The 16,275-nt window shown below is 41.2% G+C and overlaps 1 protein-coding gene across 1 annotated transcript in view; it reads right to left on the bottom strand.

The window, feature by feature from the left end:
• Positions 1-14,838, bottom strand: part of SCOC (short coiled-coil protein) — a 42,318-nt gene extending 27,480 nt beyond the window's left edge. Inside the window, exons 1-2 of the mRNA XM_041759434.1 lie at positions 14,822-14,838; positions 14,586-14,673 (exon numbers count right to left, since the gene is read on the bottom strand). Coding sequence (XP_041615368.1) covers positions 14,586-14,655 — 70 coding nt within the window. The 5' untranslated portion in view covers positions 14,656-14,673; positions 14,822-14,838. The remainder of the gene's footprint in view (positions 1-14,585; positions 14,674-14,821) is intronic.
• Positions 14,839-16,275: the final 1,437 nt, after the last annotated feature.

Genomic DNA, 16,275 nt, shown 5'->3' with positions numbered 1-16,275 from the left:
ACAAGAGAAAACAAACAAACCTTAGTGGCAGTGTTTGCCTATGAGCAGTTCAAGACTTAGCAGCAATGATTATTAACTATTGCAAATTATAAGTGCTTACGGCTAAATTTACCTGAGCCACAGACTTCCTTTCCTTGTACTTAAAGTAATAAAACTAAAACTTTTCAAAAAGAATTATTCAACTCAGATTAGGGAAGTGTTGTGTCATCTCCAAACCCTTAAGCCAACAACCAATAGGGAGTGTAGCCAATGTCAGAATGAGAGGAACAAAAAGTGCAAAGGTCAGCTCATGAGATCAAGATGGAAAATAAAAGGAGGACCTAGCACCTCTTGGATGGGAGAGAAAGAAGATGGGATGGAGGATAGAACAAGGTGTGGAAGGAAGAAACGAGGCCACAGAGCACAATCAAGAAAGGATAAAAAACAAGGTAAAGACAAAGAACAGAGTGGATAAGAAGAATTGTGGAGGGAATGAGGAAAAAGGGAAAAAAAAGAGAAGATATGTGGTATAATGAATTTAAGATGCTACTATGGGGGTGCCTGGGTGACTTAGTTGACTAGGCGTCGGCCTTCGGCTCGGGTCATAATCCTGGTGTCCTGCCTGCCCCAGATCCCCTGCTCAGCGGGGCGTCTGCTTCTCCTTTTCCCTCTGAACCTCCCCTCTGCTCAGGCTCTCAATCTCTCTTTCTTTCTCTCTCTCTCTCTCTCTCTCTCTAATGAATAAATTAAAAAACTATTTTTTAGAAAAAGAGGCTACTACAAATTGATTTTTATTACTGTTGAAAATGAGACCAAATGTGATGAAGTGTTTTTCTTAAAACAAATGTCGAAAGAAGATTATGAAAAGTCGTGTAATGAAATGACAAAGACGGCTAGCTTTGGTCTGTATCTCTTTGTGACACTTTGTAAGGATGTTATATCTGATACGTGGAGGTTAAAACCATAATCCTAACCCGAGTCCTGAATTTGAGATCCATATGAAATACCAGTGTTTGGTTTATAATGATCCCATCTCCTGAGAGAAATAAAGGTTCACTTAAAGGAGTTAAGGCTGACACCTTTGGGGATCCCAGACACATGATAATAGGAACAAGTGCTGTCTATACCCCGTGGCCATTCACTTCAGCAAGAGTGCAGCTTGGAGCTCAAACCAGATGCACTGAAGTTACAGCCCAAATTGAGTGCCTGGTACATCATAGGCTCTATTGAGTATTTGTTAAATGGATGAATAAATAAAGGAGTATTCAGTTTTTGCTTGCTGGCCACCCTTCCCTGTCTCTCTTTTCATATACTAAGAATTATAACCCACTCAATAAATTAGGACATTGAGTCTATTTTCATATAAATAAATAAATACTTTGATGTGAAAGGAAATACTGAAGTATTTCATAGTCTCAACATACAGAGAAGCAATAAAGTGAATATAAGTGAGAATTTTAATAGCCCAGGGTGGTAGGAATAGAATATATGTGTACTTGACTTAAATACTACATATAGGGACGCCTGGGTGGCTGGGCCGTTGAGCGTCTGCCTTCAGTTCAGGGCGTGATCCCGGGGTTCCAGGCTCCCTGTGGGGGAGTCTGCTTCTGCCTCTGCCTGTGTCTCTGCCTCTCTCTGTCTCTCAGGAATACATACATACATACATACACACATACACACATACTACATATAAAAGATTTCAAAATACTATGTAGCTCTTCCTCTTTTCCTTCTCTAAGCATATACTGAGGATTGTAACCCATGCAGTAAATTAGGAAACCATGAGTTTACTTTGATATAAATAGATGATGGATGGATAGATAGATAGATAGATAGATAGATAGATAGATAGTTTGATATGAAATGGGATATTTTCATAGTCTCAAAAATATCTCACCCCAAAATACTAATTGATTACTAACAGACAAAGGAGTAAGATACCACCATAATCAAAGGATCAAAGTTAACCTCACTTATAAAAGTGTGAAATTATGTACCACCTGATAGGATGCAGTGAGAAGGACACAGCATCACTTCTGCAGTATTCTTGCCAAACTTATTGATCTCGAGGAATATTTTACAAAATAACCGCCCTATAATCTTTAAAAATATCGAGGTCATGAGAGTCAAGTAAAGGTTGAGGTTGTTCCAGACCGAAGGAGACTAACGCGACATGATGACTGAATGCAATTCATGATTCTGTCCTGGATACTTTTGCTGTAACGGATGTTATCAAGGCAACTGGTGACACAGATTCTCTTTGAAGATTGGGTGGCAGTAATGTACAAATGTCATTTTCCTGTTTTTGTTCTCTGTGTTGTGATAATGAAGGAGAGAGCTTCTGTTCATAAGAAGCACACGCTAAGGCATCCAAGGGCGGCCGAGCACTGGGTTGGCAACTGACTCTCAAATAATTTAGGAGAAAAGAATCCATTTTAGGGTACTTGCAAATTTTCTGTAGTTGAGATTGTTTCAATATAGAAAATCAAAATAAGATATGACTGTGCTGAAGGGTGGCACTTATAATTTATATCTTATCTCCCCTGCTCTTATGTACCTGTGTGTGTCGTATGCCCTGTGTGGCCTCCACTTAAGTTTGCCACTCTCTGCATGTTATTTTTCTAAGACAGCTTTCTGTGCACATCACTAAAAATGCAAAAGTCAGTTAGTGATGTTTTGATAGATGCCCCTAATCCTAGCATTGGTAACTTCACATGCCTCTCAAGATGAGCACTCAATGTTAGGATTAATATCTTACTTCCATACACTAGGAAAACTCTTCAAGATAATCTTATTGTTAAAGAAGAAATTATTGCATAAATATAACATGAAAATGTAATAATAACCTATAATCCCTTCTCGCTAATAAATATGTTTTTCTGAGTTCTCTTCCCATCCTAGTCCATATATATAAATTACCTTTACATGGCTGTAATCACAACATAGATACAATTTTATATTCTCCCTTTCTTGTCTACACATACTCCAATATTGTCAGAGAGCCTCTGGGGCTCTTCTTGCCCTCTGATTCTATGATTACATTTTTGAAACACTGACCTCATAATATAACTAGGGGACCACATTTCATTATTCAATAGCTGCAGCATGGGCACCTTATTGCTTCCACCTAGGTCAGTATGATGTGGTTATGCTCTCTATCTAGTAACTTCTATCCAGATAGATAACGTTGTCATTTGACAAAGGCGTTGAAGTCCCTGAGACCTGGGCTGGAATGCCAGCTCTGCTTTGTACAAGTTGTTAACCCTTTCTGAGCCCCACTTTTCAATTTGAAAAGTAGGGATAATATTGATCACATGGTATTTTTGAGGATTGAATGAGATAACGAATGCGGAGTTCTTGGCATAGTAACTGGTGCGTGTTCAGCTCTTAACAGATATTTGTTATCATTGTTGATCTAGGAGATACATGACTAGTTCGTAAAATGTGGGCTTACTTCAGGTATTTAATTTTGTAACTCTCTTGAGTTGTAGGGAATGGTGGGTTATTTTTTAGATGGTACCAAGTATCTAAAGAGCTAACTAGGATTTCTTAAGTAACCAACTAATTTTCTAAGCATCACCAGAATTGAGAACCTATAGAAAAACTAGAGTGACAGCTGATTAATCCTCTTTCTCTGACACGTGCTTTGGTTTTACTGTATCCGCCCCCCCCAAAAAAAGAAAAAGTTAAAAAAATAAAACAGAACCCTTAAAAGATGTAATTGTTGGAACATGACAGAAATATTACATATGCAGTTTGCTTATGAAAAGTGATCAGTTAGCTATGAATTTGCCTAATTCTTTCACAGTCAAATGATTACATTCTGTGGAAAAAGGATAATGTCCCAGCTTACAAAATGGGCCAATAAAGGAGCTACTATTTATGTTAATACACAGTCTGCAAAAAACTATTCTTTGAGAAATCCCTTGAAATAGAGGCTTTCCCTGGGCACTTCTGTGCTTGGGGATCACAGTATGTAACAGAGAGACCTTGGTTGAGAAATCTAGTGTTTAGGGGCCAACAGTCACTGCGAACTGTGACTGAGTCTCTCAAATAATACATCAATTACATTTTATTTACAGAAATTCTGTTTTTTTAAACCATTTTAGAGCGGAAAGGGCAGGATTCCGCTGTGTAAGTTGAGGAACACTATAATAGCACATAGCTCAAGCTGTTTAAAATTCTAAAATTAAAAAAAGATAAGAAACTATTGAAAAATCTTCTGAATATTTTTATAAACGAAGCTTTCTAAAGAGTTATCATGACCTTAGAAAAGCCCACTAACCTCTCCATTAAGAAGGAAAATGAAAGCAGAATTTCACATGGACGAACAAATAATAGCAGTCTTTTGTCCACGGGGAAAAGATAGTAAAGATTCTCAGGAGGGATAAAAAAAGAAGACTGTGTTTTAAAATGCAAGCTTTTTCAAACAGCTTTTACTAACATCATGCTACCAGCCATGGGAGAACCACGCATGTGCACAGCCAAGTACTCTGAGCCAAAGTCATTAAGCTGACAATGACATGTGTGTGTGGAGAAACAAGGGAACAATGATTAAATGGGGAAGAAAGCCAGCGAGGGCTGAAAAGAAGCGGTTGTTGGCCACGTGCAACCCAGGAAGGCTGGTGGAGGGAAGACCCAGGTCACTGGGAGAGAAAGAAAGCACGGGAGGTTCACTGTTCTCCCGAACCATTCATGTGGGCTGCCACTGAGTCCCTTCCCTCCCCAATGTCGGGGATTGAAAGTGAATGCTGATGTCTGTCTGTGCAAGCAAAAACGTCTTTCTAGAACAATTTTCACAGTAACTCCGGTTCTGTGACGGACGGACGTGTTATTTCCAGTAGGGTCCACTTATCGCTTTTGGATTATTGAAAATTTTTATTCCTAGGGTGGAGGAGTTCAATGGAAGCTGATTCATATGGTTTGTCCTAGTTTTTTAGAGTTATCCTCCCTCTCTATACACTTCACATCTCTTTGAGCATTCAAAGAATTGCTTGAGGAAACTCCAAGGGTCTTTGAGGCAACCAGGCCATGACCCTCAAATTCTGAACAAGGCAGGCAGGCAGGAGACCTGTGAGAAGAAGTATGTCCAAAGCTGATCCAACCCAACTGGAGCCTTGGTGAAAGAAAGGTCCCAGTGTTGGAAACCAGCTACCTCGCCCCCTTCTCCGTGGGAGAAAGACCAGGGAAAAGTCAGCATCTCACTGGATCATGAGCTCAGGTAAATACAATTCACTCCTGATTTTTTTTTTTTTTAGATCACCTGCAGATTTGTCTTTAGAAAGAAAATTAGCACAATTATGAAGGATTTCTTGCCTTTTTTTTTTGATGTTAATCTAACGAAGAAGAAAAAACCACATTGCTGATGCAAAGCAACTGATGGGTGGTTTTGTCTTTTAAAGGAAGAGTCAAAATATTAATGCTTATCCTTTGATGAGAAAATGAGAGAACGCTCAAGATTCCTGAAAACATTTAGATACTGTCCTAACGCTCTATTTCTTAAGCTTGTTTATTAAAACTAGTTTTTGCATTATGCTAGATAATTTATTTCAGTTAAGTGGATTTCCTCTGATTGAAGATTTTTCACGGACAGAGCACTTACAATTTCTAGCAATACATTAGTGACCCCAGAGCCATGCCACTCTCAGAAGCTACTGAGAAGCAGAGTTAATCTCCTTTTTTTTTTTCATCGAATCTCTTATACTAAGTCTCTAAGGCATTTTGCTGGGCCAGAGGAGGTATTCCTAATGCCACCGTCCATATTATCTTCAGCTTACAGGAACAGATATTTCGCTCAACCAGTGTCATTATCTATACTTATATGGATCCCACATGCCAATTAAGATTTGCTGAAACTTTCTGCCATTGCCGGTGCAGCAAATACACTTGTTCAATTCTTTTACAAAATCATTTCCACCGTGCTAGAGATGATCTTTTATTTTTTTTGACATCCCTGAAGATGTCTGAATAATCTTTTCAATTAATATTCATGGCCTAACTTATTGGAGAGGGTAAGCAGAGATGACGTAGGGAAAGCTTCCCTCTTCCTGACCGGCACACATGCAGACCCTTGCCACATCCTTGGGTACTTATTCAATGATTTCTCTGCTCCTGGACTCTCATCCACACACTATCCTCCCAAGAGGTCCAGTGTAACTGGCAAAGCCATCACCATCAGCGCAGCAGACACTCAGGAGCCTGGTGCTAGCTGCAAACACCGGCTCCATTCACCATCAGAAAAGAGAGGCCGGCTCCCTTTTCAGGGACAGCACTCCTGCTATGGCTCAGTGTGTCTCCCAGCTGGATAGCCACAAGTCTGTTTCCTTCTTTAGCTGTATTATAATGGAGGGTGAGATGAAAAGGAATACAGGCCCTTGATACCTTTTACTTGGAGTGCTAACTAATGCAGGGCCTCGTGTCTGATCTTCTGCTTGGCTGAGGGGATGGCAGATGGCCTTGTGAAAGCTTTTCAAACCCAGGCTGCTTTCAGCCGGGCATGAGGAGGGTATTGTTACATTTTCCATATAGTGGTAGGAAGCAGCACCGAATAAAAGCACACAACAATTGTGCCACTTCTCTGGGAGGCTTATTACAACCTTACAATGAGGGCTAATTGGCTGATGCCAAAAGCAGACGCAGAAGCAGCTTTGAATATTATTCAGGAGAGGTTTTGGAGAGCAGAGTCAGGAAGGAGGCCGAAGCATCACGGAGAGCAGTGACGGGAAGAACAGTGGAGGAAGACACGAGGGCCAGGACGAAGAGGAAACAGAGGAGCTGTATTATTTTTATCAGGAAAAAACCCCTCATGCTCCTGTTTACAGTTCATTCACATCCACCTCCTCCCTCTTCCATAAGCCTCCTTATCAGGAGGATGTCAACAGGCAGTCCTGGCTCACAGAGCAGCGTCCACAGGATGCTGCCGTTACCATGACAACCGATGTGGCCAAATCTTGGAGCCTTTAAAGAAACTTTTGTGTGAGCTCCTTGAAGGGGACAGAGGACGAACTAAAATGTACTGCGCACTTACTGTAGGCCAGGCTAGTTCAAGAAGCTTCCTTTATTCTTTAATCTTCAAAACGATTCTGAGACATATTCTTACGGTCACTTTGAACTGAGGAAACTGAGGCTCAGGGATGTTAAATAACTTGCTTAGAGTGTCACAGATTCAGATCCAGGCATTTCTGACCCCAAAGTTCTAGCCCTTCCCACTACACCACCCTGAGCTAATTGTTCAAGCAGCCAGGTCCTGTCTTCTACCCGGCAGGTCATATAGTAGGTGCTCAAGAAATGGCTTTTTGAAAGCACCACTACACTGATCCATGAAGGAAGATAGGAAATAAGCTCTAAAAAGTATAAATAACTTAGGAGAGCTGACCCTAGGAGATGATTTTCAGCTAGGGACTGGCCTGCCCAACTGGCCCTCACCCCAGTATACACACAGACTCAGAATTCTTTGGCAAAAATGTATTGTCTATTTTATTTTATTTTTTTAAGATTTTATTTATTTATTCATGAAAGACACACAGAGAGAGAGGCAGAGACACAGGTAGGGGGAGAAGCAGGCTCCATGCAGGGAGCCCGACGTGGGACTCGATCCCGGGACTCCAGGATTATGCCCTGGGCCGAAGGCAGGTGCCAAACCGCTGAGCCACCCAGGGATTCCCGTATTGTCTATTTTATACCAGACACTGCGAGGTTCTGGAAGCACAGACATTTAAAAACCCAGGCTGTGTCGTGTAGCAGCTCACATTCTATTGGAGAGGACACATATACATCAAGTACAATATGCTGTGGAAAAATATAGGTAGAGGTAAGCTTGGGGTTCTCAAGAAGGAGAAAGGAAACCTAACTCAGCCTGGGAAGGTCAAAGAAGGCTTCCTGGAAGAGGCAATGCCTCAGCGGGTTCTTAAAGGATGAATAGGAATTAGCTAGGCAAAGGGAGGATGAGTGATATTATTCCAGGCAAAGGGAACAGCAAAAACAAAGTCCAGGGGCATGAAATAGAGTGTGAGTGGCACATGATTTCCTACTGAGCCCAAACCACGTGGCAGGAAATGGCACTGAAGAGAAAGCTAGAGCCACGCAGAGGGAAACTTTAAATGCCATGCTAAGAGTCTTGGACTTCGTCCAGCAGGGGATGCAACACATTGATTGTTCTCTGCAGGGAGAGGGAGTGATATGGTCAATGTGGAGGATTGATTTGAAGGGATACTAAGAATTGAAATAGGAAGAACAGTTGGGAGGTTGATGCTGTGGTTTATGTGGGAGATAATGAAGGCCTTGTTGAGGGAAGTGGTGGCAGGGATAGAGAGAGAAAGCCAGATTTATTTGAGAAACAGTTTCAAGGTCAAGTGAACAGGAATAAGTGATTGACTGGATTGTGAGCGATGAGAATGGAATGATGACATATGAATTTCCAGCTTAAGGAACTAGGTGGATAATGGGACCATTCATTAAAATTGTGAATCAGAAATGGGAGCAGATTTAGGGGTCAGGGTAGGCAAAGATAAGTTCCTTTGACACGTGGGACATATCTAGTTGCCTAGCAAGCAGTTGGATTATGAAACAAACTCAGAAGAGAGCTAAAGACAATTAATATAAGGAATAAAGATTCAAGAGCAGATGTCTGAAAATAGTTTTACTGTGGTCACATCTGTCCTGCAGAAGTGTTTTGTTTGGACCTCTGTGATATCGTTTCTAAAATTAGAATTAGGTAAAAATCATAGAAAAATAAGGAAATTGCACACACACAAATCTTTATGTCCAATGTCTCTTGAAAATTCTGCTTCTTTGCATTCTTTTTCTTTCATGGCAACAGTCAGCTAGAAGTGGGAAACAGCTCTGCATTTTGGGCAGGCCATGTGCTCTCTAGGGAGCCTGAGCCTTCACCTGCCTGGACTCCTGGCCCTGAGGCTCAGCACTGGTTACCATTTTCCCAGCACAATTGTTCTGTTGCCTTTCTTACAGTAGAGTTAAGAGCAAAGTAAACTTTTCTTCTTCTTTTATCTCAATCAAAAGTAATAAATGAAATCTAGTCTAAGACGACTATGTGTTTCAAGATAAATAGTGATAAGGAATGAAGAATATTCTTACATGTTTGATATGCAGAGAAAGCATGTCTTTCTTGAAAGAATTACAGTTGAGATACCATTATGAAACAAATTTTATTATGAACAGTATCTGCTTTATTTAGAAGATGCATGATGACTTTCCATTTGTTTACATCCTTAATTTCTTTCATCAGCGTTTTGTAGTTGTCAACAGTTAAAATGTCCATACTACCCAAAGCAACCCACAGATTCAGTGCAATCCCTATCAAGATTCCAAAGGCATTTTTTACAAAGATAGAAAAAAATAATTCTAAAATTTTTATGAAACCACAAAAGACCCCACATAGCCAAAACAGTCTTAGAGAAAATAAAAAGAATGAAGCTAGAGGCATGGTACTTCCTGATTTCAGTGTAGTAAAAATGTATTACAAAGTTATAGTAATTAAAACAGTATGGTACTCGCACAAAGACAGACATATAAACCAATGGAACAGAATAGAGAGCCCAGAAATAAAGCCATGCATATATTGCCCTCTGATCTTTAACAGGGGTGCCAGGAATATACAATGGAGAAAAGATAGTCTTTTCGATAAATGGTGTTGGGAAAACTAAATTTCCACATGTAAAAGAATAAAATTTATCCCTTACATTACACCATTTGCAATGGTGTATCAACTCAAAATGGATTGAAGACTTAAATGTAAGACCAGAAGCTGTAAAACTTATAGAAGAAGGTATAGGGAAGAAGCTTCATGATATCGACTGTGGCAGTAATTTTGTGGATATGGCACCAAAAGCACAGACAACAAAAGCAAAAAATAGACAAATGAGACTACATCAAATTAAAAACCTCCTGCACAGTAAACAATAGAATAAAAAGGCAACCTACAGAATGGGAGAAGATATTGGCAAATTATAGATCTGATAAAGAGTGAACTTCCAAAATATATAAGGAATTCCCACACTCAATAACCAAACACAATAATAACCCAATGAAAAATGGGCAAAGGGCTTGAACAGACATTTCATCAAAAAAGGTGTAGAGATGGCCAACAGATGTGTAAAAAGATGCTCAATGTGACTAATCATCAGGGGAATGCAAATCAAAACTGTAATGATTAGACAGCTATTATTTAAAAAAAAAAGACAAGTGTTGGTGGGGATGTGAAGAAATTGGTACCCTTTTACTCTATTGGTGGGAAAGTAAAATTGTACAGCTGCTGTGGAAAGCAGTATGGAGTTTCCTCAAAAAGTTAAAAATAGGTGCAACTGTCTGCCTCAGTAAAGCACGCAGCTCTTGATCTCAGGGCCTATGCCCACTGGGCATAGAGATTACTTTTAAAAAGTTAAAAACAAAAATACCATATGACCCAGCCACTGTACTTCTGGATATTTATCCAAAAGAATTGAAATCAGGACCTTGAAGAGATAGGAGCACTCTCACATTCATTGCTGCATTATTCACAAGAGTCAAGATGTGGAAACAGCTTAAATGTGCATCAGCAGATGAATGGATAAACAGAAAATGTGTATACATATGCAGTGGAATATTATTCAGCCTTTAAAAAGAAAGAAATCCCGCAATATGCCAGAGCATGAATGAACCATGTGGACGTTATACTAAGTGAAATAAGCCAGTCCTTCTGTGACTGAAATACTGTATGATTCCATTTATATGAGGCATCTAAGATAGACTCATAGAAGCAAAGAATAGAATGGTGGTTGCAGGGGTGGCTGGGGAGAAGGGAGAAGGAGCAGCTGCTAATCAGCGGGTTTAGAATGTCAGTTATGTAAGATGAGTAAGTCTAGAGGTCTGATGTATAATGTTGTGCCCATAGTTAACAATACTGTATTGTGCACTTATAAACCTGTTAAGAGGGTGTATTTCATATTAAGTGTTCTTACCACATTAAAAGAAAAAAAAAAGATGCACAATGAGAAAGCCAATAAACTGAAAAAAGAATAGAAATTTCAATAGCTTTTTAAAGAAATTGAAATAAATGATGATATACCATGAATCATTGCCTGGCCCTAAAGACGTTTGAATTTGCAACCTGTATTGTATTGTCACTGGTATATGGCCTAGATGGGAGGATGGAACTAGGAGGCATGGATGAGATCATCCAGGGAATGTGTCTAGAGAGAGAAGAAAAGTAGGTCAAGGGCAGAAGTTTGGGGAAACATTTGAGGAAACAGATTCCCAAAGGAGCCTGTTTAAGGATGAGAGAGGTTGAAGGGGAACCTGAGAAGTGTAATAGCATCAAATCCGGGGGAGCCGAAACATGAGAAGGAAGGAAGCAAGGGAGGGAGGGTGGGAGGAAGGAAGGGAGGGAGAGACTATCAAGTGTCTCTGTCCTGCGTTGTAAGCCTCCATCCCGGAAGGGAGGCCCGCCCAGCTACAGACAGTACAGCTTAGACCAGACATCCCCAAGCTACCTTGGTTCACAACGCCCTTGAGTATAAGTGATTTTTTTTTTCTCAGCGCTCCAAGGCCAAGAGAAATACCAAACAAGTTCCATGTATTAAGTATTTAGGTCCAAACACGTTAAGTATTTATGTCCTTAAAACTTAATAACCGTTTGAAAAAATACTATACCTAAAAGAAATTTTTAATTTATTTTTTTATGTCATTCTTAACCACAATGACTCACTTATGGGATGTATGCCCCTGTTGGGCACTGTAAAACTTCACCAGCCTTCTCAAACTGACACTCTCATTAACTGATCTACATTGATTTTTATACAGAACTTGCTTTTTATCACAGCAACTACAGTAAACCCGGCATGGAAAGAGAGGTCATTGGAAAAAATGTAGCTCTAGCTCATGTGAAATTGTGAACAGTCTCTAGCGGGCCATGCTCACAATGTCTGCTAGAGGTTGGTGTGCCCCATAGAACCCCTATAGGTTTGCTGTGGTGCCCTGAGACACCTTGGCACAGAGTCTGGGAACTATGGGGTTAGACAATAGGAGCTGGTCTAGAATCCTGTCATTTATAACTGCCTTTCTATGGAGTCGTTTGGTCTGAAATCCATATGACTAACCTACAAATGAATTTATGGAGCCTTGACTGGTTTCTGATTCGAGTAACTGCTACCCCGCTAGTTGTCAGAGCTTTATACTAACTTGGGAAGTAGGATTACCTAAATAACTCCAAAGTTCAGTGCCTTCAGTGCTCTCCCCAAACCAACCTTTCCCCAGAGTTCACAAATATATTCTTCTCCTTTCTCTTGCCTTCCTCTGATTAGAAAAGAAACAGGGGAAAGGGGTGGGGAGGGACTGAAAGGAGACAGTGACTGTCTAAAGTAGCCAAGGTGGGACTCAGCACCAGAGCACCTGAGACCTGACTATATACTCAAAGACACTGCATGACAAGCTCCGTTATCTAGCAGCTAGTAGCTCCATTCAAATAGCACATGAGGCTAGCCAGCGTGCACCTTGGGCAAGTCACCTGGCCTCTCTGGGCCTCTTTGTGTGTGTGTGTGTGTGTGTGTGTGTGTGTGTGGCCTGTAGCAATACAAATATCATAATATATATTGAAAGAAGACTGAGAAATTGGATTAAACTTTTCCTAATATAAGCAATACCCTTCTAATGCTTTGCTCCTGTACAGACTCCACGATTTGAATGATGTCTGCTAAACCAGGTGCATTTATTTCAGAATAATTTGTTTCCCTGTTTTTATTTATCAAAGACCAAGGAACCCCTTATTAACAAAAGCAAACCACAGGGTTACCGCATCAAATTGATAAAATTATCTCCAGAAGCCAAAAACAACGCGGTGCTTCAGTGCATTTTTGTCACAAGCATATGAACAATTTGTATTTGACATCTTGAAACCGTGAAGCAGCACAGATGAGCACTCATGGCTCAGCCCACCGCTGGGTACCATGCTGGACCATCCCACCCCTTAAGGCCCTTTGCCCGCCACGATGCGGCCTCCTCTAACCAAGGCGGGGGAGCAGCAAGAGGGAGCAAGGAGACACCGGCCCTGCCCTCCTGCGGCCACCACTCTTGGCCAGCCTGGTGGTCCTGCTTACCCTGCCCCAGGGCGCTCAGGCTCAGCAGGCAACTCCCCAGGGTCCCTCTCCAAACCTTTGCCAGCAGAGGACGGGACACTTCAACCCCCCACACCCCACACCCTGCCCTCATCTGCCTTTGTCTGCGCTGCCAGCATGGGGGTGGCCGAAGCTGAGACCTGGACGGCCCGAGGGCTGGATGAAAGAACCGTTTCACAAAGTCTCATTTCCCTGCCACAGCCCGGTCCCTGCTTTCAGGCCCAGCCCACGCTACCATCTAGAAAGAATCGTGGATTGCGGTGAAATTAGAGCAGGCAAGCACCCGGTATGAACTGCACCCACCCACAGCATAGACGGCTCCCCACTCCCCACGCAGAGCCTTCTCACTCATCGTGCCTTCTAGAAGCTAAGAGACAGGTTTCCCTTGGTCTTTGTTTCCTTCCCTGCCTTCTGCAGCCTGTCATTTGCTGCACCCCCGGCGGGAGCATGTGAAGGCCAGCGGTGTCCCGTTTCTTCAACAGCCCGCGCACCTTGTACCTTGCCTCTCCTCATAAAGGCTGAAAACGCTCCTCTTTGATTTCCAAAGCCCCCAGCGTGTTTATGCGGTGCCAGGAGGGGAAGCTTAGCTCCGGCTGGCTGGCTGGCGGTTTGTGCTAATTGTCTGGCTGCACTTTAGAAAGAGGCTTTTTGAATCTGAGCATTTAGGGAGAAAGTGGAGAAGCGTGGCTGTATGAAAGAGCAATTGATGTTAAATATTCATGCTCTGCTCTCTGTTAATCAAAATCAGTAACCCCCATTGCTTAGCTTCTGTCTTGCTGGCTTCTTACTATGATTGTGCTAAAGCAACTTGGATACAAAACAATGCCAGCAACACACACACACACCCCAAGATGTGGGTGCTTATGGGTTTGAAGTGTTTCCAGTTAACATTGTGCAACTCAGCATTGTCTGTTTTCTCTGGGATGTTGAATGAGCCACACTTATCCCCTCCATCAGCATTTTAGAACCACTATCCTCCCCTTTTTTGCTTCTCTCGTGTTGAATTCACCAAACTTTGCCCTTGCTTAAAATCAAGGCATTTTTCGGTGAATCACAGCAAATCCTAGTTGATTTTAAACTAGTGAATCACAGCAAATCCTAGCTTATTTTTCAGAGATGATCAAATTATTTTACAAAATAGAGAAGAAATTGTAATTCAACAAAATACGGTGATAACATAGGTTGTTTTGGTTAACAACTTTAAGGTTATATTTCCTGGGCTTTTAGGAAATAAACATTTTATATTTTTGCTTGCTGATTTATTTCAAAAGAAGTTGTAAAACAACCACAGAAACTTTCCAAATAATCACTTAACTTAAAAGGAAAATAAAAATAGCTCTTAAAGGAAAATTTTTTGTTTTATTTTGGTAGCTATATTTTTTTAAGTTTTCAATAATGAGCGTGTTTTAGCATTATAATAAAAATAATAAGTTATATGTTTTTTAAAAACTGAGCAGTAGCTGGATTTTATGTTTCAGAATTCATCAAGCTCTTCCTTACCTATGTCATCTGTAAGAGGAATGCTGGTGAATGTGTTGTCCTCCTCTTCCTCTTTGCTGGACCCGTCCATCTTGTTCACTTTTCTGGCCTGTTAGAAAAATAAGGACAGGGGAAACGGCTGTTCTCCATGTGATCGCCCGTGTTAAATCATTAATAAGTGAGCGTCCATGCTCATTTTTTTATCTGATCCTTGCACTAGCCCCTTTCTTCCTGCTTTCCACCTGAGAGGTTCTTACCTGAACAGCGCAGTCCTAACCCGGAAATAGAGACTCAAGTTAAAGAGTTATAATCCTTTACCTGGAGCTGTTGAGCTAGCGTTACTGCTGTACCCTGACCAAAGGCCAAACCTTACCTTCAGTCCAGTGACAATTTGCTTGAGCTGAATTGCCCAGGAACATTGCCCAAAAGGCGCTGGAATGAGGCTGGGGGAAGAGATTAAATTTTATGTGGCTAGCATATTTTTGGGACACCAACCATAAATTTGTCAAGGATTTTGGTCGGTGACCTAGCAGCAGGACTCGGTCACAGAGCCTCAGTTTCCTGTCCTATATGATGATAAATCTTTTGTAAGAATTAAGGGTGAGTAACATTCACTTGATAAACGTCAACCACAGTAATGACCACAAATCATCAGACGTATGCGAGGAAGTAAAATTCGCTATGTAGTGAGCTCATCAGTGCCCTCTCATATTACTGTGTTTGTACCTGACCCTATGAAGGCTTATTAAAATGATAGATCTCCCTTCTCTATCCTGGAGGAGTCCAAGGGAGAGGATGGTAGCCTTGCCAGCCCTCAGGCCGGTAGCCCTTTGTTAGGGGAGGAAGCATTCTTTTATAACTATTTTTCTTGGTCATCTCATCCGTAGTCAGATATGTAGACAAACCCAAAACTATCTTAGAATGTCATGTCATCGCTCTTTCGGGGGGGGGGGGGATAAATCAGCAAGTTTGATGAAGAATTTTAAGCAGATATCAAAATTGAGTTACTACATAATAAGTTCTACCTTAAGTGCTTTGATACATAGGATTTTTTTTATTCACCTGAGTTCATTGTTACTATATCAAGCAAAATGGATGTGAGCTGTTGGAAATCCTAAATGTTAAAAATTAAATTCGCCAGAATAGAATTCCCTCTAATTTTCTAATGACAGTCTATAAATATTGAGTGCCTGTCCTATACAAGCTAGGGACTTTGGAGGGTTCAAAGTAACAGATGGTTATTGCTGTTAATAGGCTTATAAAAGAGCTCAAAGGCAAGAGTTCTGGAGGTTTAGAAAAGGGAAAGGGTATGTCTGGCTAGCAGATCTTGAAAGGCTAGAGGCAGTGACATTTGAGATGCATGATCAATGACAAGTGGAATCCAATAGGCAAAAATGGCCACTGGTAAGCACTTTCTCAGTGAAGGAACATGGACAAAGACTCAGAGATGGGAAAAGAGTAAGCACATATGGGAACCAAGAGTGGAGGATGTACATAGCTAAGACATAGGAGATAAGGATGAATATGGGGTAAGGCCATATCTAAGAGAGCGTTGAATGCCAGACCGTGTCCAGTCCTCTAAGAATTGGACACTTACATGGGATTAAAAGAGTGAGAAAAAATAGAGAAAGAGCAAAGGAAAGGCTGGGAGAGCCATCAGACAATGATGCAAGACTAACCCAGTGAGGAGAAACCAGGAGGGAAGGCCTAG

Source organism: Vulpes lagopus, chromosome 6, assembly GCF_018345385.1.
Source record: "Vulpes lagopus strain Blue_001 chromosome 6, ASM1834538v1, whole genome shotgun sequence".
In the NCBI taxonomy this organism is placed as follows: Eukaryota; Metazoa; Chordata; class Mammalia; order Carnivora; family Canidae; genus Vulpes; species Vulpes lagopus.
Note: the sequence above shows the minus strand (reverse complement) of the source record. Positions and strands in the feature narration are given on the sequence as shown.